The 23,263-nt window shown below is 51.4% G+C and overlaps 1 protein-coding gene across 1 annotated transcript in view; it reads left to right on the top strand.

The window, feature by feature from the left end:
• The first annotated feature begins 13,231 nt into the window (after positions 1-13,231).
• Adamts14 (ADAM metallopeptidase with thrombospondin type 1 motif 14) overlaps positions 13,232-23,263 on the top strand; it is an 80,042-nt gene continuing 70,010 nt past the window's right edge. The window contains 2 exon segments of the mRNA XM_004846214.4: positions 13,232-13,451; positions 15,052-15,494. Coding sequence (XP_004846271.3) covers positions 13,376-13,451; positions 15,052-15,494 — 519 coding nt within the window. The 5' untranslated portion in view covers positions 13,232-13,375.

The raw sequence follows: 23,263 nt of genomic DNA, 5'->3' as shown, positions 1-23,263 counted from the left end.
GGCCTGGCTTTGCTCAGCTGCTCGGAGTTATAAAAAGACAGCAGAGCTGTGGTGGGCGGGTGACTAACGGTGGCCACTTGGGGCATTGCGTCAGCTGCTGGGTGAGGTGATGATCAACCCGCAGTTTCCCAAGCCCTGTCCCTGGGGCTAATGGCCTTCTTCTCTGCCCTGAGTGACCCTTTATGTGGCCTCGGGCACAGGACTTTGTGCAGCCATGCACCACGAGGAACCATGGTAAAGCTCACAGTGTGGTGAGAAACAGCAAGCTGAGTGCTTACAGACCTTACAGAAGTGTGGTGAGTGTCAGTTTTGGAGTCTGAATTGCTGACTCAAGTCCCAACTCTGCCATTTATAGTTCTGTGAACTCATGATGGTTATTTAACTTTTCTATGCTTCAGTTGGTCTTATCTGTAAAATGGGGAAAATAAAATCAATTTGAACCTGACATTGGGCCCTGTGGGAAGGAGAAATTGTCCTTGGCTGGGTCCCACTCAGCACATCCAGCTGCCCTGAGTGCAGATCTGAGGAGAAGGAGCCCTGCCTCACAACTGCAGTCTGCACCGCCCACACTTTGCTCCACAATACATCCTTCTACTATTATTATGGTGGCAGGAGAGGGTTGTCCTTGGGGATCCTTTCCCTAGGGCTGGGCCCATTGACCCTTAGTGGCAGTGGTCCTCTTGGTGCACTATTGGACCAAGTGCTGCCCTGCCACCTGGAGCTCAGCCTGAAGGTCTCCACACTAGAGCAGGTGTAGATGTTTCCTGTCCTAATCCAATCCCTCTCCATGCACCCTTTGTGGAAATGGGCTCCAGCTCTTACAGAAATCATTCCGCCCCCTGGAGAAACAGCTTACCCAGCATGGCAGACTGGGGAGGCAGTGCAGGGAAGCTGCTCAATAAGTAGTTGAACATCTACTCTGTGCTGAGTGTGGCCAGATGAAAAGTGAGCATGTGATGGCCCCTGCCCTTAGGATGTGCATGAGAGAGGGGCTGGGGAGGTAGTTTGGTGGTGACAGAGAGCTTGCCCAGTGTGTGTAAGGCCCTGAGTTTGATCCCTAGCATCACTACATACAAAAAAAAATTGCAAAAAAGAAATGTACAAGAGCCAGCTGCAGGGTGTTGTCTGTAGTCTCAGCTACTCAGGAGGCTGAGGTGGGAGGATTGCTTGAGGCCAGGAGTTCAAGACTAACCTGGGCAATATAGTGAGGCTGTCAAGAAAGAAAGAAGGAAAGAAGAGAGAGAGAGAGAGAGAGAGAGAGAGAGAGAGAGAGAGAGAGAGAGAGAGAGAGAGAGAGAGAGAGAAAGAAAGAAAGAAAGAAAGAAAGAAAGAAAGAAAGAAAGAAAGAAAGAAAGAAAAAGAAAGGGCTATGGATGTAGCTCAGTGGCACCATGCCTGCCTGGCAAGCACAAGGTCCTGAGTTTGAGCCTTTGTACTGGAAAAAAAGGAAAAGAAAGAAAGAAAGAAAGAGTCAGAGATAGATGAGAAAGAGGAAAGACTGGAAAGGAAGGAGGGAGGGAAGAAAGGAAGAGAAGGAAAGGAAGGAGGAGGAAAGGAAGAGGGGAAGGAAGGAAAGAAAAAAGATAGGAAGAAATGCTTTAACAAAAAGTGTGTGTCTCCCCAGACCATGATAGGCATCTCCTAATGCTGTAGTAGGCTTAAGAAACCATAGAGAATTAATCTGTGCTGCCTTCATTCATCAGTTCATTAAACAAAACCTCTCCTGTCTTCCGGGTCCTTCATTAGTGGTGAGGTGAACTGAGAGCCTCAGCTCGCATTAAGCCAGTGAACACGGAGCACACCACACGGAGTCCCAGCGTAGGTTCACGTCTGAGCTGTAGACTTGCAGCAGGAGAGGAGGCACTGTGTGATTCACTGAGGGGGAGCAGAGGGCATTCAGTGTCTCGGAGGGTTTCATGGAGGAAGTGGCCCCTGGGGAAGGATTTGAAGGAAGACTTGGAGCTTACTTGGTGCATGGGGAAAAGGCCCCTGGGCAGAGGAAACAGCCTGTGCAAAGGCCTGGGAGCTGAGTCACAGACTGTCACGACTCAGAGACACTGCGGAGGTGACCTCATCCACCCACTGGTGGTTCAGCGAGGCTGTGGTGCGGAGGGCGGAAGGGACAGCTGAGAGCCACCAGGCAGCAGAGCTTGGGCTGGAATGAACTCTGCCCCATTCCGGGTCCTGTGCTGGGAGAACACAGAACATGGCAGAGTTCATTCCAGCCGGAGACTCCAGCAGGAACTTTCTCTCACTGAGCACATGATAGACCTCATACACAGTACTGTGTTCCCCGCTTGGTGGCTCTCATAGGTGACTTACATGCTCACTTGTGACTAACTTCAAGTCACCTGAATTTAGTGGGACCACAGCTGGAAGGGCTGATGCCTTCCATGGTGCCAGACATACAACAGGTGTCTCCTCTAAAGGACACACAGATGACAACTTGGGACTTATGATGATTTGAGGCCAGGCTCTTAAAAGCTCTGAGCAATGGAAAGTCGGCACTTCCAGGCACCTGTGTTACTCAGTTTGAAAGGGGACAGGTCGTCCTGGAAATCACCAAATGTCACCCTAACCAGGCTGCGTTCTGAGTGGGTGTGGTAGTCATTCAATTTTTTTTCTGGTACTGGGAATCAAATGCAGGACCTTGCCACACAGGCGTGGCTCCACTGAGCTATATCCCCAGCCTTGGGGTGGTGAAGGAGGGCTTCTCAGTCATTCTGGGCTTTCTGTTTGACAGGGCTAAGGAGGAGGGACAGAAACGCTGGTGACATGTGCCTTCCCTGCCCCGGTGGGCACAGAGCTTCTGGGCTGCTTGCTGCGGTACTGGGTCTTCCCTGGCAGCAGGTTGATGTTCCTAGCCTTACTTCTCAGATTTAGAGAACTGAGGCTTGAAGAGGGATTGTGTCGGAGCACAGGTGGCTTGGGCAAAGAGAGGAAAGCACCACCTTTGCAGTGTGGTCTCAGGGGCTCAATATCATCACTGAACTGCATCCCAACCAGGTTTGAAATACCGAGTGTGACAGTAAAGGGAAATTATGATGAAAGCAGCACTGAAAGAGCTTCCGAGAATGCAGTCAGGACCCTGGTGGGTACCAGGTCTTCTGTGATTCCAGCTGCTGCTGTAACTGTGCACTTTGGTCAACCCTACCCGCGGCCCATGGCCTCAGGAGCAACTGGACAATTATATTGCACCCAGAGGCTCAGGTGCACAGTAAGGGCTGGGTGTGTCACTTAGTAGTAGACTCTTGCCCAGAACATGTGAGGCCCTGGGTTCCATCCCCAGTACTGGAAAAGAAAAGAAAAAATAAGAGTTCAAGGCCAGCCATGGACTACACGGTGAGACCTTGTCTCAAAAGAAAACAAAAAACACATATCTAGAGGTTATTGTGCTCTTGCTGGGTACAGCGTGCATGCCTGTAGTCCCAGCTATGTGGGAGGCTGATATCCTGATTTCTTTAACCAAGAAAATAGAAGAAAAAGAGGGAGAAGTAGTTGAGATCAGGAGCAGGCAATTTTTCTGTAAAGGTCAGGGGCTTTGTGGGCCGTCCTGTCTCTGCAGCAGCTCCTCAACCCCACCTCTGCAGCATGTAGTAAGCCACTGAAGCTGGCATGGTGGTGCACTCCTTAATTCCACACACAGGAGGCAAGGCAGGAGGAGCCCAAGCTCGAGGCCGGACTGGGGCACATAACAAGACCCGTCAATGGCTGGCTTCTTATGATGTTCATTCACGAAAGCAGATGACAGGATGGATTTGGCTCTAGACATAATTTCCCTACCCATGATTGAGAGTAAGAGACTTCTTGGAGCACAGCAGAGCTAAGCACCTTGGGAAAAAGAGGCTGCCTATGGATTATAGTAACAGGGGTTTCCAGTTGGACCTTGATGCTAATGGCAACCTGCTGTTCCCCCATCTTCATTTTGTCACTATATTGCCAAGGGAGAAGCTTGGGGAGCATGAGGTTTACCTGGCCATCCTTGCTGGGATCCACTCCAAGTCATTGGTGCCTGTGTATATTAAGGTGAGGCCTCAGCCAGAGACCGTATCCAACAATCCCAGCAAACAGAAGCTGACCTGCCCTTTCTGTTTTGGCACCTTCGTGACAGCTGATGCCTATGAGCTACACCTGAAGGAGAGGCACCATGTCATGCCGACAGTCCACACAATGCTCAGGTCTCCAGCCTTCAAGTGCATCCACTGCTGTGGGGTCTACACTGGAAACATGACCCTGGCCGCCATTGCTGTTCATTTGCTGCATGGTAGAAGTGCTCCCAAGGATAGCAGCTCAGACCTGCAAGTCCAGCCAGGTTTTACTGAGAGCAGCGATTTGGTATTAGTCAATGGGGAAGTGATTCCTGATTCTACCTTTCCTACAAAGAGAAAGCTGCCAGATGGCCATTTGGGGACAGAAGACCAAAGGGGTGGGGAAGAATCACCACTTGTTGTAAATTCGGAGGCAGCCCCAGGTCTGGAGAAAGGGACAAGGGCTGTGCCTTTGAAGAGACAAAGGAATGAAAGGATGACAGAGGGACTGGTGGTTAATGATGATGCACTCCAGGTTTTAGTATTAGATCCTAAAAAATATGAAGGCCATTCATATGAGGATAAAAAGCAGTTTCTTAGAGATTATTTCCATAAGAGACCATATCCTAGCAGAAAAGAAATAGAACTACTATCTTCACTGTTATGGATGTGGAAAATTGATGTGGCTTCATTTTTTGGAAAAAGAAAATATATTTGCATGAAAGCAATAAAAAAATCCACAAGCCCTCTGTACTTCTAGGCTTTGATATGTCTGAACTTAAAAATGTTGAACACAGATTGAACTTTGAGTATGGACCAGAAAACTTGTAAGTCTGTAGTGCTAGGCGATAGTTTTCAACTGAGGTTTTAAAGATGTTCTCCCTCGCTGTGTTAAGTTGTCAGTGTCAGTGTCTTTATGCTGCTCTACAGGAGTTTCAGGTGCTCAGAAAGACTTCTGTTAAGGCAATGAATAGTTCTTCAGATTTATTGTTTCTTGCAGTTTGATTTGTAATTGTTATTCCCCCGTCATGTAAATTATATCTTTTGGTATTCCACGCACGCCTTTTTTTCTCACTAGTGTCACTATCAAATGACAAAAAACTGAAATTACAAATACTTGTTCTTTTAATTTTAGGAAATTTCAGCTTGTTTGAGAATACTTGATTAGTAGAAAATTAAAGTATTGCTCTTCCTCAGCTTTACAGGTAGTAGCTAATGACACATACATGTTTAGAGATACAAGTACAGTCCTGTGATGTGTATGGCTCCCTAAGGACACACTGCATTAACTCTTGCTGATTGTTGTTTGTGAGCTGTTTGCTTATGAAATTATAATTTTGGTTTATACTTTTTCAGTTTTGTCCTGATACCTTTGTCAAAAAACATCATAACTCATAGGAAACCAGATATTTTCATTTATTAAAAATATCCTGAGTCAGAGGTCGGGTGTGCAGCTCATAATCACGTTATTTTATAAATAAAGTCATTACAGGAGCAGAAATAGTTTCCATCATACTTTCCCTTTTGATACAGTGACAAGTTATTTCTCCATTCAAAGGTAAGACAGTGAATCTATAGTGCCTTTAGAATACACATTGAGAAAATACACCTAGAACTCTTCTCCTAGCCTGAACTGCTTATAAACTAGTGGATGGGAAGGACCATGGTACTCAGGAATGAAATTTCTACCCATATGTGTGGACACTAGCCGAAAAGGAACACAGATTTCAAGCATAAGGTGAAATCAATAGACCAAGAACTCAGTCTTCATGGTTGGGATTGCCAGGGGTAGACGTATTAGAACAGGGGAAATGGGTTTTCCTTTGGCCTAGTTGTCCAAGTGAATGAGATGTGTGATTGCTGAAGAATCTCTATTATATCACTGTTCTGTGGATGTCAGGCCTCATTTTTTCCATACAATATAAAATAAAGCACCAGAACCAGTAATGTCGAAGTCAATTTAGATCCTCAGTTGTACTGCTGGTGATAGACGATGCAACGAGGAGCCTGTCCAGCTTATTTTCAGGTGGAAGTATCTGGAACATGTGACAGCCTCTGCAAAATAGTACAGTGTTGCTAAATGGAGTTTAAAAAAATATTAACGCTTGCATGTAACTGCTGTAATGTGCATTTTTGAGGCAGTTGTGAAACTGGTCTGTGACTGTTGGTGTACTCTGTTATAAATTCAGAGAGAGCTTGTTGGACTTTATTTTTTTTAACCTGTTGTTTTCAGAGTGTCTATTTTGAATTAAAATTTGTTACATCACTGCAAAAAAAAAAAAAAAGAGAGTAAGAGACTTCTGAGTCCCATCAGCCAAGTACAACGTATGGACGTTGCTTGCATCCTGATTTGGACAAACCAAGTCTTCACAACAAAATAAGACAAAATTTTTTATGACAGTTGAGGAAATGTGAACAATGATTAGATGTGAGACAATTTTAGGGCATTACTTTAATATCATTAGTGTGACAAAGACATTATGAGTTATGATCTTTTATTGAAGAGTCATTATCTGTTAGCTACTGTTACTAAATGGGAGGTGATGTCTGGGATTTGCCTTGAGAAAATTCAGGGGATATTGGTCAGCTTTCTTGTCACTGGGACAAAATACCAGACACCCACAACTTAAAGGAGGAGAGACTCATTTGGCTCATAGTTTTAGTGGGTTCAGTTCATGGTTGGCCAGCTCCAAGGCAGCAACAACATGATAGAAGGGCTTGGTGGAGAAAAGCTGCTCATGTCTTGGCAGCAGAAGCAGAGAGTAAGAGGTGAGATACAGGATAAGAATACACTGTTCCAGGTCATGCCCCAAGTGACCCACCCCCTCTGACCAAGTCCTATCTCTGCACATGAGACTTCTGGGGGGTGTTTTAGGTCAAAGCCGTAACATAGGGTATGTAGAGAGGGAATAAAGATGACATAAAGTGGCCGTGTGATCATGACTAAAGTTGGGTGATGGGTAAGTTGGGGAGGTAGAGTCTCCATAATATTCTGTCTTCTTAAGTACGTTTGAAAATCTATATAATAAAATAAACAGGGGCAGTAAGAAAGAATTCCCTTTTCCATTGCCTCTGGTCACCAAAGCATCTGGTGAATATGTGATACCTGGAGCAAAGGCAGTCATTTTGCAACTAAGAGAGGACAAGCTCAAAGATGAGACTTAAACACCAACCACGGCAGAGTGGAAACAGGAAGGTCCTGGAATGGGGGCTGATTCTGTTGGGCTGTCAGATCAGTCAGATCCAGAGCTAGCTTGTTTTGGAATTCCTTTTTATGTGAGATAATAAACCATATTTAATTGATCTATTTATTTTTGGTTATATATGTAACTCAAAGCACTGTAACTGATCTAGAGAAAAGAACAGAATGGAGTCCTGCTCCCTTTTAGTGGCAGGATACCACCCACAGCACTGATAGGGACACCAAGGTGGGAAGAAAGGCTTTGTGAGCATTTCCACCACATCCCAGGGCCCAGGAAGTGGTGGAGGACTCTGACCCGAATTACCTCTCCCCAGCCCCAGAGGCCAGAGCCAATGCCTGCTCCTGACTTTGGTTAGAAGAATGCCCATGTTGCAATTCACGGTTTCAGGAGAGAAAGCAGCAGACCAGAGCTCAGAAAGGACAGCTGGCCTTTCTGCCTTCCCTCCTCACAAGAATAGGGAGACCTCCTCTGCCTGCACCCCCGACACGCAGCAACCACACCACACGATAACACACAGGGCGCAAACAGCATTGTTTCTAGCTGATCTCATGTTCAGCTGGACCCGGGATATCTGCTGTTCTGTAATATATGACAAGTCACTGTGGTTAGCTTAGCCTGTCTGGGTCTCCTAGATACAGTCGTTTAGCTACTTGCCAAAAATGTGCAGAGGGGAGGCTGGGGAGAAGAGGAGGAGAAGGAGGAGGAGGAGGAGGAAAATGTGGAGAAAGGCCACGTGGCATGCTCTTTCTCTGCTCATCTGGATGCTCCTGGAGCTCTGCCCAGGCTCCTGGAGCTCAGATAAGGCTGCAGCCCAGGCTTTGAGACTGGGCTGGAAGAGAGGGTAGCAGCCTTTATTTAGGAGCAGCCACAAACTGGTTTGTTCTCACTTTAATTTGGCCCAAATTCTCAAGGATTTGCTCAAAATATTTTTTTTTTCTCCTGATACTAGGGATTGAACCCAGGGCCTCAGGCATGCTGGGCCTACCACTGGGATACATCCCCGGGCTTTTTAAAGTTTATTTTTAAAACAAATTCTTGCTAAATTCTGCGGGCTGGACTTGACCTTGATATCCTCCTGCCACAGCCTCCCTAATAGCTGGGATTATAGGCATGTGACACCATATCTGGCTAGAACAGTGATACTTAAATTCGAGTATACATCAGAATCCCCTGGAGGAATTGTTAAAATATAGATTTTTGCTCATCTCTCAAAGTTTCTGATTCAGTAGGTCTGAGATGGGGCCTGAGAACTGATGAATCTAACAAATCCCCAGCAAACATTAATTCTGTTGGTCAAGAGGACACTTGAGAATCACTGGCTTAGAACTCCGTGTGTGTTTGAGTGTGAGAGTGAATGGGATTTGAACCCAGGACCTCACATGTACTAGGCGTGCATTCCACCTCTGAGTTCATTCTAGCCCTTTTTATTTATTTTTGAGATGGGGTTTCGCTATGATGCCCAGGCTGGCTTCTAACTCCTGGGCATAAGTGATTCTCCTGCCTCAGTCTCCCAAGAGCTGGGACTACAGGCGCATGTTACTGTCCCCAGCTATAGAACTTCTATGCAAGATTGTGGCTCTCAGTAGCAGGAGGAAGAGACCCAAACTCTTTTTCCTTTTTCCTCTGGGCCAAGGTGGGAACCAACAAAGAATGGCCAAAGGGCTCATGGTCCTGGGTGGGAGGAACCAATACGGTCGATGCTTTGAGATCACTGAACCAGGAACCAGGAGACCTGAGTGGTTAGACTGCCCTTGAGTGATCTCACTGGTGCCCTCTGTCTGTCTCTCTGCAAAATGACCAGGTGGTACTTTTTTCCGCGTGTTATTGCTTTCTAAAAAAACAAAGGAAAGGGAAACAAAGTGAAGTAGGTGATCTCAGAAGGGGTGAGGGTAAGAGAATCTGGTGGTTGTTGGATTTGGGTTTGCAGATGGCCCTGACGTTCACCAGCTTTGACCCCTGGGCCAAAGTGCCCAGCCTGGCGGTCTTGGCCTCCCTGTCTGTAGCTGGGGATCAGGATGCTGACCTTGTAAGGCTGTGGAGGGAACTGGGGCAAATGTGGGACGTGGCTGGCCAATAAGTGTCAGCTGTGATGGGCATTTCCAGTTCAGTGTCTTTTCAAGGCTTAAGGGGACAGGAAGGTGACTCTTCTTCCCATCCCTATCCGACCATGGGGCCTGGTGACCTTCATGCTGCTGTTGGACTCAGAGCTTGCAAGCATGGCTCAAGTTTTCCCCTGGAACGATTGTTGTGAGAAATGCTTGGCTCCCCACATTTCCCAGGTCCCATTCTTCTCTAGCTCCCATGCATCTGATTATTCATTTAATATTTATTGAGGACCCACTTGTGTGTACCACACAAGACAGGCCCTGGGGGACACAAGGAAAAGATCTCAGATGCAGTCCCTGTTCCCTGGAGAGCTCACAGGCTTGGGGGGAAGTAGATGGTAATCTGCAAATTACACGGAATCAGGTGAAACCCAACAGTGAGAATACTAGGTAGGCAGCGGGAGATGGATGGAGGATGTGGCCACAGTAGGGGCCAGATCAGGCTTTAGGAAGGGTGGACTGAAAGGATGACACCTGAAATAACAGAAATTGGCTGGATGAGGAAGGAGGATAGAGCCTTGAGAACAGGGGGATCAGCCTGTGCAAAGGTCCTGAGGCAGGGTGAGCACGGAGCCTCCAAGGAGCTAGGCTGGAGGGCTGTGGAGGCAGGAGGGTAGGCAGCAGGCAGTTTACCTTTATCCCAAGGCCAACAGAGCCTTTGGAGGTCTGACAGCAGAGAGGACCACATCACATGTGACTGGAGAAGTTTCCAGGGGCCAGAGAGCAGGGAAGATACGTGTTAGGGCAAGACTATGGCAGTGTGCAGAGCGAGGATGCTGGTGGCCTCAAGGGGTGGGGCCCATTTGAGACAGAGAGAGGTAGCTGTATTTGGAAGATCCTTTGGGATTGACTGTACAGGGCGTGGAGGTGACAGATGTGGTGTGTGAGAGGTGACCAGGGTGGCCCCAGATGCTGGCTGGTTGTCTAGATGGGTGATGGCATCTTTCACTGAGCAGGGTCCAGTCCCTTGCTCTTCGCCTGAGTATTTCGGAGCCCTGCTGGTAACTGCTCACATCAGGGCAAGGACCCTCTGGGTGTGTTTGGGATCCCTCACCTCCTCCAGGTGGTGGCAAACCCTGTAAAGTGCTTAGGATGGCAGCTGACACACAACACATGACCGCCACCTGCTGCTCCCAGTGCTTTGGCCCGCGGTCACACACAAAACCTCTCATGGAGCAGTTGGCTCTTGCTGCAGACACTTCTTCCCCTGAGGTGGGGCGATGCAGCAGCTCAACTTTGAACCGGTGAGGAGGCTGGGAAAGGGACCTGGTGCTTGGTGAAAGTTGAACTTTTGCAGAGGACAGAGCAGGTGTCTCAGATTTGAAGTTGGGGATCTGGCCCTGCTCGAAACTGGCGGTGTGACCAGCAGTGAGTTCCTTATCCACTCTGGACCTCAGTTTACCTAACTACACATGGAGGCAGAGTGCTGGGTTGGAGACTGGTCAGAGCTCCTGCATCTCTAAATCTCTAGGGCTTTGTCTGTGTTCACAGGAGCGCAAGTTGGGGCCTGGGACTGCCATCCTCTTCCGAGTGAGGTCTGGGGTCTGCCCAGCCTGCAGCCTGTCAGTCCACCTTCCTCACCATTGCTGTAGCAATCCTGGTGCTACATACCTCTGCATCCGCCTTCCCGGCTTCTGTGGGTTCTAGGTGCTCCAGCTCTTCCTGCTCCTGCCTGGGATGTCCACTCCCAGCCAGGATCCTTCTTCCTCTCTCCTCTCCTGTGGCAGCTTGGCTTGGACCACATCTTCCACAGCACCCTCTGGGGCCCTCCTCCTGGGAATCCCCTAGTCCTCTCTGGTGACCCTGCTCATTCACCCAGGGACACTTCTCCATCCCTCTCACGTGCTCTTCAGGCTTCCTCTTGCACAAGCTGTGTCCTCTGATTGGTCACTGGCTCCACCAATCACCAGCATCTTGTATCCCCCTCCTCAGGCTCTTGGACTTGGAACTGAGGATTGGATAAATGTTGGGAGACCATCAGCCAGAGAAACACGCAAGCCATTCTCTCTGCACCAAGTCCCAAGGCGAGAGATGGGGAAACTCAGGACTTGCCTTCCTAGGAAGGTCCCCCAGCTGATGCTCGTGGCTTTCTTTGCTTTAGCCCTGTTCATTTCCAGAAACGGGGCCACCCGGCTATTTCCCCATGTTCTGGCCCAGACTCCTAAGTTATGCCCCTATGTCCCCTCTTCCTAACAAAGGCTTCCTCAGTGGAAAAGAGCTTGGACACACAATACTTGTCAACAGAAGCAGCCACTGTAGCCCCAGGGAAGGGGGTGGGGGCAGAGAAGCCTGATGAAGTTTTGCTTCCTATTTGCTGAGCCTGGCTCATGAGTCAGCACTGGGGTCCCAGCTGTGGTCCATCCCCCCTTGACTTACCCTGCATAAGGCAGGAAGAAAGGGGTGGGTGGGGCGGCTTGGGCCCTGAGTTTTCTCTGATATGGCCTCACAGAATGGAGAAAATGAACGCTCCTTATGCCACAGGTCTCTTCTGTCCCCACAGGGCTCCCGTTCTGCAGCTAGAAAAACTGAGACCCAGGGAGAGGAAGCCAGCGTCTGTAGAGGGCCAGAGCAGAACCCTGCAGCTCATTGTCTCTCGCCCTTTCTTTAAATGCTCGCTCCCTCAAAAGAAACCCCAGCTGGGTCTTGACTTTACGGGCCTAGGGGATCAGGAAGAGGAGACAGAGGAACTCTATTCTTCCTGCACTTAATATAGATCAGTTTGATGGTGTCATTTCCAAATAACTGGACGCCCCGATGTTGCTTATCTGCTGTACAAATGAGCAGGCCTTTCAAAACCTCAGCATCATTTGGAAGATGATTATTCAAACAAACAAAGCTTTTTTTCTTCAGTTCCCACCTTTGGATTGCTTGAAGTATTGTTTTTGTTTTTGTTTTTTAATTTTTTTTTTTGGTACCAGGGATTGAACTCGGGTCCTTGCGCTTACAAGGCAAAGTATTGTTTTTCTATTTCTTTTCTTTTTGTGAATTATTAGGCACACATTTACAGAGTAGAGCCAGAGCGAGGATTTTCTATTGGGCTGTTGGCCCTGAGCACTGAACTGTTCTCAGCATCAGGCATCCACTCTCTCTCAGGCTCTTAGTCTTCTTCTCCACTGTGGGCCCCAGCAGGGGTTACTGGTGCCAGAGGCGGAGATGGAGGCACTTGTCATTTGTTTGCACACAATATGTGCTAAAGTCAACACTCACGTCTCTGGTGAGGAAACTGAGGCTCGGGGCTCGGCTGTCAATCAAGGCTGTGTGTCTGCAGAGCTGGGGCTCCGTCCTTTCCACGCTAGCCCTCCTCTTGGCCAGGGGACCGGACAGCCAGTGTACAGGTGCCGGTGCACGAGGTGTGCCGGTGCAGCTGGTACACTGGGAACCAGGGAGCTGGAGTCTGCAAAATGGATAGATCTAAGCAGCCAGTGGTTAGCGGGGCATCAAGACCACTAGGAGAGGAAGAGGGAGATTCCTTCTGGGGGCTCACCAACTTCCAATGCAGTGGGACGCTCCCTCAGCGCCGGCTCTGAACCGGTAACAGAGAGCTGGCCCCGCGGCCAAGAGACAGACCCAGCAGCCTTGGAAAGCGGATCGGGCCTTCCCTCGGGAGAGCCGCTGCTTCTGAAGGGATGATCGCCGCGCGCAAAGAGCCCCTGCTCGGCTCCGCGTGGCACTTCCGATCCCGGCCTCAAGCGCCTCGCTCCCGGTCCCGCCCCCGCCCCGAGTGCGCGGCGCCCCCCCGCCCCGCCCCGCCCCGCCCGGTGTGCCCACCCCTGGACCGCCCCGCCGCCCCCTCGCTCAGCGCCTGCCGCGTCCTGAGCGTCACGGCGCGGGCGGACCGGCCGGCAGCTGGCCCCGCGGGCTTTGGCGCGTCGGAGCTTCGGGCGCTTGGAGCCAGCGGTGCAGGCAGCGGCTCGGCGCAGTGCGAGGGGCTGCAACGGGGAGGAGCGGAGGCCGGCGGTGCTCGGGCGGCCCGGGGTGCGCCCCAGCCTTGTTCGTGGCTCGGCACTCGAGCCTGCCCGGCCCGCGTCCCCGCGGCCACATGGCCCCGCTCCGCGCGCTGCTGTCCTACCTGCTGCCCTGTGCGCTGTGCGCCGCCGCGGGCAGCCAGACCCCAGGTGCGTGCGGGTCGGGCGCGCGGGGACTCGTGGGGTCCGAGGTGCACGTGGTCAGGGTGGTTTTAGGGCCCCCGATCCACCTGGGCAAAGTTCAAGCCGGTGGGAGGAGATGCGCTCGGTTGGGGTCCGAGCTGCTGTCTCTGCTTGCCTGTGATTCCTTTCCCTCCCTGTCATTGGGGGTAGAGAGAACCCAGGAGGGGATCTGTGCATTTCAGTCTCTTCTTGGGGGCTGTATTATCTGTCCCTCCGTGTTCCTCTGTCTCTTTCTCCCCTGACTCTTTCTCGTTCAGTGTCGGCTCAGCCTGCAGCCTGTGTTCATACGTATGGGAGTGTGTGCACTTGTGTGTCCCGTGGTCACACACAGAAGCCGGCGGGCATGTGACTGCCTCCCAAGGCGGACCCCTGGGTGCACTCACGCGTCTGCTCAGAAACGCCCTCAGGGCTTTGTTGTCGTCCCCGCCCCCAGCATCTCAGGCGGAGGAAGATACTCCCCTACTCCCCTCACCTTCCAGCCTGGGCTTCCCTGATGGCTTTGAGCATGGACAGGAGGTTCTGGCCATTTCCCAGCGGGGTTCATGTGCCAGAGTGGGATCCCTCTTGTAGCAGTCTTGGGGTCCTCTGCTGTTATAGGTGAGGCTAGACAGGAACATCGCCCGGCCGGTGTAACTGCCTTGGGCCTGGGAGCTTTTCAGGACACATCGTTTTCTGTTTTATCAGCTCTGTGAATTGGGTAGGTGACAGATGCTGCTGAGTGGAAATGAAAATTCCTCCCAGACTTACATCCATGAATCACCAGGCCTGGCAGCCAGGGAGCTGTCATTTCGGCCTGGCCCGGCTGGGCACACAGAGAGCAGTGAGGATGGGGCCATTGGCATGTGGCCTGAAGCATGGGCCATGACCTCACACTTAATTCAGCCCAAGTGGGCAGGTCACCCCTGTGTCTCCTTTTATTTTTGAAAATCTAAATTTATCCTACTTGGGGCTGGGCCATGCAAAGATCTCAGCAGCCACCGTGCTGCTTAAAAAAGTTCTCTTTCTAACCTTGGAAAAGAGAACCACTATTCCCTCCCTCTCCTCTCCAGCCCCACCTTTCCCCTTGACATCATCCTGCCATCCCCGGGGTTTCTAGGTGTGTTTGTTTTGCCAGCTGCATGCTTGGGAGCTTGGTGAGGAGGGCCCTGCCCTAGGCTCGGCTGGTGACTTCAGCTCACTGGGGAGTTTGGGCAGATCTGGCTTTCCCTCTTGTGCCCTGGGGGATTTCGGAGAATTCAGTCCTTTCCTAGGCAGTGCCCAAGGTTGGAGGGCCTGTTGCTAGAGTGATAGGATTCTGTTTGGCATCATTTGTTTCCTTCTGCTAAATTAGAAAAGGACCTGAGGGCAGGCAACAGGGAGTGATTTATGTCTGCAAAGTACCCGATCATCATTTTTCCAAATGTAGAAATCTAGGAGCTCAGGAAGCAAAGAGTGGAAAATGGATGAACTTGGACTAAGTGGTCCATAAGAGGATACTCAGGGTTGGCCTTCCCTGCCTGCCCTTTGGGATTTCCAATGTCCCCTTACCTCTGCACATTAAAGTGACTTTTTTGTTTCCCTCCAACAGAGCCGCGCCTCTCTGGAAAGCTCAGTGACTATGCTGTGACCGTGCCCTGCAGCACAGATTTTCAGGGACGCTTCCTCTCCCATGTAGTGTCTGGTTCAGCGGAAGCATCTGCAGGGAGTGTGGTAGTGGACAGGACACCCATCCCACCACTGCACTCCAGGCACCTCCGGGTGGCTCGCAGCCCTCTGAGCCCAGACAGAGGGACTTTGCCACCTGGTGAGGCACAGCGTTACTTCCTCTACTTCAATGTGACCGTTTTTGGGAAGGAGCTGCATTTGCGCCTTCGGCCCAACCGGAGGCTGGTGGTGCCAGGAGCCTCAGTGGAGTGGCAGGAGGATTTTCAGGAGCTGTTGCGGCATCCCTTGCAGCAGGAGTGTGTATACACTGGAGGTGTCACAGGAATGCCAGGGGCCGCTGTTGCCATCAGCAACTGTGATGGATTGGTAAGGGACACTACTTAACTCTCACTCTTGTTGAGCTGTGACCACCCACCCCCAGCCCCTGGTTCACGTGGTTTCCCTTAGTTCCCCTGGGCTTGGGATTCCTATAGGCACAGTGTGAGTGTGGGCCCAGCTGGGGGCTGTGCTGCCTTCAGAGGGCACCACATGCCCTCTCTGGCCACCAGGCTCACACCCTGCCAGATGTGAAGTGGCTGAGTTGGGTTGGCACCTTTATCTTTCACGTCCCCTCACTGTCCAGAGACATCCAGACTGCGAGCTACTTGGCTGGGATGTGACAAACTCAAGGCTGAGGAAGGCAGGCTCTGGAGTTTTGACAACTGGGTGTCAAATTATGGCTGTGCCACTTGCTGGCCATAATGATTTGGGTAAGTTAACCCTTATCCATAAAGTGGGGACTCAATCATTGTGCACACACTTGCTGTTCTGGATGTGGAAGACATGGGAGTCCCTGAGGCAGACATGGTCCCTGGCCTCACGGAGCCGACAGACTGGTCATACTCTGTGACCCACCTCACTAGCGGTGCTTGGGGATGACTGGTGTGTGATCCAGGCTCAGCCAGTGTTAGCTGCTGATATTGTTACTGCTGTTGTCACCTTACGTCCTTCCTCTTATTCATCTTTTACCTGTCTTTCCTCCCAAAGTCAGCCCACTCTCCCCTGTCTGCCTCACAAAGCCCTCTCTCCTAGGACCCTCACTGTCCTCCCAGGCCTTGAGAGGCCTTGGAGGGTTGGCTCCCTGTTGCAGACCAGGCAGCTGTGAATGGCATCTGTCTCACTGTCAGCAGGTGCTGACTCTCACTTCCCCTGCTGCTCCCTTTGAGAGCTTGGATGGCTGCTCAGGGCCTGTGGGGAGGCTCTTCCCACAGTCTACTTTGGTAGTGACATCAGGCATGAGCCGATAGGTCCCACGAGGGAGCTTCTTTTCTCTCTGTACCCTTTAGGTTTGTGATAGTGGGACTTGGACAGGGAGGAAGGGGGAATGCTGAGAGCGTTCTTCCCCATCTTCCTAGCCTTATGGGTATCTTCCTGTCACATATCATGGTGGCCCATGCTTCTCAGCCTTTTTCAATATCAGCCCCCTGAGAAACCATGCTACACACTGTTTCCCCCCGTCACCCTCCCCCATGATTATACTCCCCATAGTGTATCATGTATGCCAACCCCAGGCACACTAATACCCATGCTATCTTGATATACTGTGTGGATATCTTGCCTTTATCTATAAAAAGATTAATTTTTTTTAACTTTCTTCAAGTTTTTATGCCGCTGTAAGCAGTAGGGCCACCACTGAGAGCTGTGGTTTAGGCAGTGTCTGGCCCTCAAAATGGAGTGTTCACTAGAATCACCCAGGAACCCTCTCAGAAGCTGTCTCTCCGAGGAAGGTCCTAGCATGTGCATCATCCACTAGACCCTCCAGGTGATCTGTGGCAAGGTTTCCATACACAGACTTTGAGGAACCCAACCTGCAGATTCAGGGAGAGAAGTCTCAGACCTTGCCTGGACTCCAGGGAAGGCTTACTGCCTGCCTCTCCTGGCCCTGCAGTTCTCTGGCTAGAGCCGTGCTGTGCCCCCAAGTTTTGGTTGAAAATCCCAAGTGATGTAAGGAATCATCAGGGATGCAGTGTCTGTGCAGATGGACAGTCGGAAAATGCTGGTGCAAACTGAGACTCAGCTCAGTGGCATGATGAACTCTTCCTCCATTTCCCTGGCTGCCCTCCTAGGTGAGGCATGGGGGAGATGCTAAATCAGTGTATGCTGGGGCTCTCAAAGAAGGTGTGCATGGGGGACCATCACCATTAAAACGTCCCTGAAACTTCCCTTGTCATTGAACCGGTCAGCAGTCTCGACAAGTTGACTGACTGCTACCTGTAGATGCTGCAGGGAGCAGGTAGTTTCCATAAACGACCCTGACCCGGGGGCCTATGAGCCATGATCCTGTGGCTGCATTGTGCAGTGCCCTGGGTGACAAGTTATGCTGTAGTTGCTGGGGCTGGTGATGGCGGAGGTGGGGCTGTTTGGAGGCCCTGTGGCCAGGCATGCCTGGGATGATGTTGCTGACTTTTGGTGGCCTCTCTTATTCTCATGAGCTGTGTGGCCTCGAGGGTCCCTGGAAGATGGGAGTGGATTCTGGGTGGCATGTGCTGCAGCTGGGTCAGGTCTTAGCGGCTGTCTGTCAATGGGCCTCCGGAGTGTTGTTCTGCATCCTGCATAGAACTGAGGCTCCTGGACAAGCTTGTGAGTTCCCCAGCTCTTGGCTAGGGACAAAAATGGACTTCACTGTAATAAACCTCAGGTTGGGCCACTGCTCAGCACCAGGGCACTACTAGGGTCCTCAGCTGTCTCCAGAGGACAGTTCTGAAGTCCAGGGTCCAGATGCCCTCCCCCTCCAGGCCAGGGTGGCACTCTCTGGCTGCCTGTCCCCTGGGACACTCAGCACACTGTCTGAGGCCTGCCCAGAGGCCTCTCCAGGCAAGGTTTCCTCACTCCTAGCCCAGCCAGGAAGTGCCCTGCGTCGTGAGAGGGCAAGGGGCCATTGCATGTCACCCAGAGGAGCTCACCTTTGGACTCAGAAGCCATGCTGCAGCATTTCTGATGATAAGGTTTAACTCTACTCTTATGTGGTCTCTAGATTTTAACCCCATTTCCTCAAGGATCTCAAATACCAGTGTCATTCATTCCAAAGTTACTTAAAAAAGTATGCACTGAGCACTGGCCATGGGCAAGGTCTGCTGGGAAATCATAGGAAGATGACAGTAACACCAATAAGATAAGGTGTCTGAGTGTCTAACATCCCCGCGTTAGATGGGAATTAACTGCAGTGTCCAGGGTCTGTCCCAGGTGCCCAGTCAGCTGCTCTGTGGGGTGGCAGAAGGAGTGCAGAGTATCAAGGTCACTGTCCCCATTGTAGGTTCCAGTTGCAAATTAGGCCTGAGGGGCCCTGTTAGACATCGCACTTCTGGCCAGAGTTGGGGATAGGAAAAAAGGCAGCAAGTCTGTCCACATGGGGTGGGGGTAGGGGCCCGAGGGGAGTTGGATTGGAGTCTTCAGAGAGTCTTGTAACTGAAGGTTTGTTGGGCTATGAGGAAGGTGCTCAGTGACTGGTCTGGCTCTTCTGTGACCTTGTTGCCCAGTCCAGCCCAGGCCTGGCATGGAGCTAGGGCCTGGTACCAACCAGGGAAGGAGCCAGTTGTAGGTTTACAGGGCCTGGCTTCAGAAATAAGCTTCAATTCAAAAATAAGCTCCAGTGCCAGAGCCGGACAGGCTTCCCTGAGGAGGTGGGACTGGCTCAAGACTGTTCAAACATCATAAGCAGGAATGCAAGTGCCAGGCCTCTGGCCAGCAGATAGCACAACTGACCTGGCCAGTGTGGAGGATGTTTGGGGCAGGAAATAAGGGGTATGTTGGTCCTGGGGTCCTCTGTCCCGCCTACACGGTGTTTTCTCTGGTGCCAGGAGCAGCTGGCTTGGGACTGTCACACCCAAGGGTCTCGGACTGGAAATGTGTCCGGGAGGCAGCAGTGACTTCTCAGTGGGACACTCTTCAAAGCCACTAATGCTCTGCACCTGGAAGGAATCTGGATGGAGGCCTGGGTGGGACCAGTTCTTCGTGAATCCCGCAAGGGTTGTGGGATACAGGATCAGCAGAGTGGGGTCCCCACTTCTCCATGGGGCTGAGGACTCACTGCGTCTATGCAAGGCCCTGGCCACCAGCCTCCCGTAGGGCTTTCCCTCCAAGGAGGTGAAGGCCAGTCATCTCTGCCTTCCTGGGTCCTGGGCCTTGATGTCCTTTTTGTGACGTGTGGTGCTGGGCTGAGGGGGGCTTGGCTGCGCTGGGCTCCTCCTTTGCCTTCAGTGCTTCTGTGAGTCAGGGCCTGGCGCAGAAGCTGCCACACGTGTAAGATTTGTCACATCTGGTTCCGTTTTCCACTCTCTGCAGACCCTGCATTTTTGACGGGTTACTCTTACTAGTCCCTGGCAGACGGCAGGAAGAGGTTGGGGAAGGCAAATCCCAGCCTTGCCTCTGACCACTGACCAAGTCCCAGGAGCCCTCTGAGCTGCAGTCCTTTTGTCTTGAAAATGGCACTGCATTGGAGCAAAGGCTGTAAACCTGGTTATAGTGATGGCTGCACAACTGTGCATGTGTGGGAAACCAGCATAGGGCAGACTTTAAGCGGAGAATTGGAGCGGGTGCGAACTGTGTCGCAGTGAAGCTGTTCTGAAAAGGGCTGGGCCAGACGCCAGACAGCCGTTGCTAGTAGTCGTTAGGAGAAGCCCATCCAGACCTCTAGGGTGTGGGAAATGCGGAGCTCCTCAACTCTGGTGCAGACCGGCTAAGTGACCCTGAGTAAGTTTCCAAATGTCTCTGGGTGTAGGTTCCTCATCTGGGAGGAGGGGAGTGGAGTAACCGTCTATAGGGGTGTTCACAGGGTCCAGTAAGATCCTGTAAAGTATCTGGTTTTATGGTGGGCCCTTGAGAAATGGGGATTATTCCAGAAATCATGAATGGTTGCATTTGTTACTTAGTAATTTGCCATAATAATGAATAATGATAAATACTACTATAATATTGGTTGAGTCCCTTATATTGCAGACATACATAGCCCATCAGTGGTATCTGACACAAATCTGAGTCCTGGGCCCTCCACTGGTTCCGAGCTTGGCCTAGCCTCCCTCCCCTGACCTCTGCCTCCACCGCAGCACGGTTCCATGCAGAAGGGGCTGAGCGGTGCTTCCTCAGGGTGCGGAGTGTGCACGTGACCACTGCTCTGTAACAACCCCAGGCACCTTTTGGCATAGTGAGGTGCTGAGAGATGCCAGTGGGGTATTCCTCTAACAATCGTGGCCCCTGCTCAGGGCCAGGGTCCCGGGTCCTCTGCTTCTGGGTTCAGGGAGCCCACAGTTTAAAGAGGAGGCTGACACACACCAGGTGGTACAAAGCTGTGTAGACCTCGGGTTGCTCCAGTCATGCATGGTAGTGCATAGGAGCAGGATACACCCTGTAGGTGGCCTAGAGGTGAGCACTGAGAAGGAAGAAGGCTTCCTAGGAGAGGGGTCATTTGGGCCAGGTTTTCAAGGATGTGTATGAGTTTTTAAAGCCACGGAAGAGCAATTTTAGGCCCCATGCAGGGAAAGAAATCCTGTGGCTTCACAAGATTTGGGAAATGGCAAGTCTTCTCAGCTTTCCACGGAGCCAGGGAACTGTGGAAATGTAATTTGGAAAATCCCCACCTCACCACGGAGCCTGGGCCATGGGGAGCCACAGGAGGTTTTAAGCAAAAGCCACCTTGGTGTTTGGGTGAGATGACATTCATCTTTCCGTGGAAGTGCTGGTGCAACGGGGTGGGGGGGGGCGGGGGGGCGGGCTGGTTTGCCTGTGGCTTATTGGCGTCCTGGTGCTAAACACCTGTCCTCACCCCAGGGGCTTTTCCTTGCTGGCTGAGGGAGTAGGATGTCCTGGAGGCCCCTCGGGAAGCCTCAGGGTCTGTCCTCCATTCTGCCCCTGCCCTGGGAATGTGACATGTACAGGCCTGGCCTTGCCACTGTGACTGGGCCCCTCCTGGACCCCCAGCTGGCCTGACCCCTTACATCTGGACCTGCTGGCCACTGCCCTCACCTGTCTGTGAAGGAGAGCCTGGGGACAGGGGCACTGGAGCCTTTTGTTTGACCCCTTGTTGGGGCAGCCTTCTGCCTTGCTGACCTGCCTCTCTAGCCTGGTTGGCGTCCTCAGCTTTCCATATTCCCTCCTAACCCTACTCCACTTGGTCCACTTCCGCCTCACTTCCCAGCCCCCTCCTTTGCTCATGCCATGCACGCCTCCCTGGTGTCTTCCCTTTCCCTCACTTGATGCAGCTCCTGTTGCAAACCTCAGTTCCAGGAAAACAGACTTTTTTTTTTTTTTGGTACCAGGAATCGAACTCAGGACCTTTTGAGGCAGGTGGTGGCACCACTAAGCTAAATCTCTGGCTCCAGAGACTGTCTTAAATTTGTGGTAGAGGACAAGGATGGGCCCCTGGGGTGGAAGGACAGGAGGCAGATGTTTCAGATGTCTGCAGGAATAGATGGGTGACAGGAGAAAGAGCAGAGGCCTGGGTGACAGTGGGAGGAGCTGGGGCTGTGGAGCATGGGAGAGGACCTGTTGTCTCTGGGGCTGGTCTGGTATTGCAAGAGCTTTGAGTATTTTTAGGAGAAATCAGAAATAGGGATTTAAAAACTAAAGTCTTCTAATTTTTAAGTGAGTGTATGAGCCAAACACAACAGGGCTGTTTGCTAGAGGCCTTGGGTTGTCAGTGAGTATCGTAGTCCTTTTGTGCTTCTATAGCAAAATACCTTAGATCGGGTAACTTATAAACAATAGAAATTTATTTCTCAGTCTTGGAGGCTGCAAAATTCAAGATCAAGGTTTTAGCACCTCTGATGTCTGGGGAGGGCTGCTTTCTGCTTCCAAGATGGTCTTTGTTGTTGTGTCCCCTGGAGGGGACAAATGCTCTGTCCTCCTATGGCAGAAGAGATGGAAGGGAAGGAGGGGCAAAAGGGCTGAGCTAGTTCCCTCCAGCCTGTTTATAATGTCTTGAATCCCACTCATGAAGGTGCCACTTCACAACTTAATCACTACCTAAAGGCTCTTCTGCTGGTATGATCATACTGGGGATTAGGTTTGACCATAGGAGTTTTGGCGGGCACATTCAGGCCACAGCAGGGAAGGCAGTATGTGCCAGCGATGAGCAGTGACCCCTGCAACCAGCCCACCTGGGTTGAAATCCCACCTCTGTCCTGTGCATGCTGTGTGACTGTGGGCAGCTCCCTAGCCTGTCTGTGCCCCAGTTTCCTTACCTGGAAAGTGAGGATCATAATGGTCATCATTTTATAGAATTGTCAGTGTTTGAAGGGTTCCATGCAGCACACTCAGGATACTTCAGCTGTGGCTATGATATGGTGTGGCTTTGTTGGTTGAGTTCAATGGGTCTGAGGCTGGTGGCAGATAGAAGATAGAAGAATCCCCATTTGCCTGACTGCCACCCAGAGGAGTTCTGGGCCCTCAGCTAGGTGGGCAGAGCCACAGCCACAGCCACATACTGGCCACAGCCTCCCCCAGGCCTGTTGTTTTTGTCATGCTGCAGCTTGCTCCTTGCCAAGATGGTGCTCTTGCTGTGAATGTTCCCACCGGTTCCTGGAGGGGAGGGTCTGAGCATGATCACTCTTGTGTGTCCCTCCAACTCCAGCCTGGGGCCACCACAGAGCCAGCTCTCAGCAGATGCTGGGAGGATCACCTGGGTGAGGGGACGTGCAGGCTTGAGATCAGAGGTGACATTAGCTGCCATCGGCTCTTTTGGCCTCAGTTAGACAGGGAGGGGCAGCACTTCTGACCTCCTGTCTAAGGCAAATCATTGATCTCCCCCCCAGGCCAGTTGTGATAGGTATGTCATGAGTGCTACCATTTGCCCTCCTGCAATGTGGCAGGACTGCAGGTGAGCGGTGGCAGGTTGTCCCAGCCTGGAATCCTTAGTGTGGTTTCCAGTCAACCACCCTGTGGGCCGAGTAGGTGTTTGAGGGAAGCCCATCTGTGTCCCTGCCCTCAGCACTCCCTCTTCCCAGTCTCTGTTTCCCAGGGCTCATACGTGCTTCAAGGGTGTGAGCTGGTTTATCATGTTTGCTACTTAGATGACCCAGTTCCCAGAGAAACACAGGTCCCTTTCTGGAATTTCAGCTTGCGAACAAAAGTATGTGAACAAAAATCAGACTCTGCAGGGAAAG

Source organism: Heterocephalus glaber, unplaced genomic scaffold (genome assembly GCF_053883595.1).
Source record: "Heterocephalus glaber isolate CG9 unplaced genomic scaffold, H.glaber_assembly_v1.0 deba00001497, whole genome shotgun sequence".
NCBI lineage: Eukaryota > Metazoa > Chordata > Mammalia > Rodentia > Bathyergidae > Heterocephalus > Heterocephalus glaber.
The sequence above is the reverse complement of the archived record's forward strand: the minus strand, read 5'-3'. Positions and strand labels throughout refer to the sequence as shown.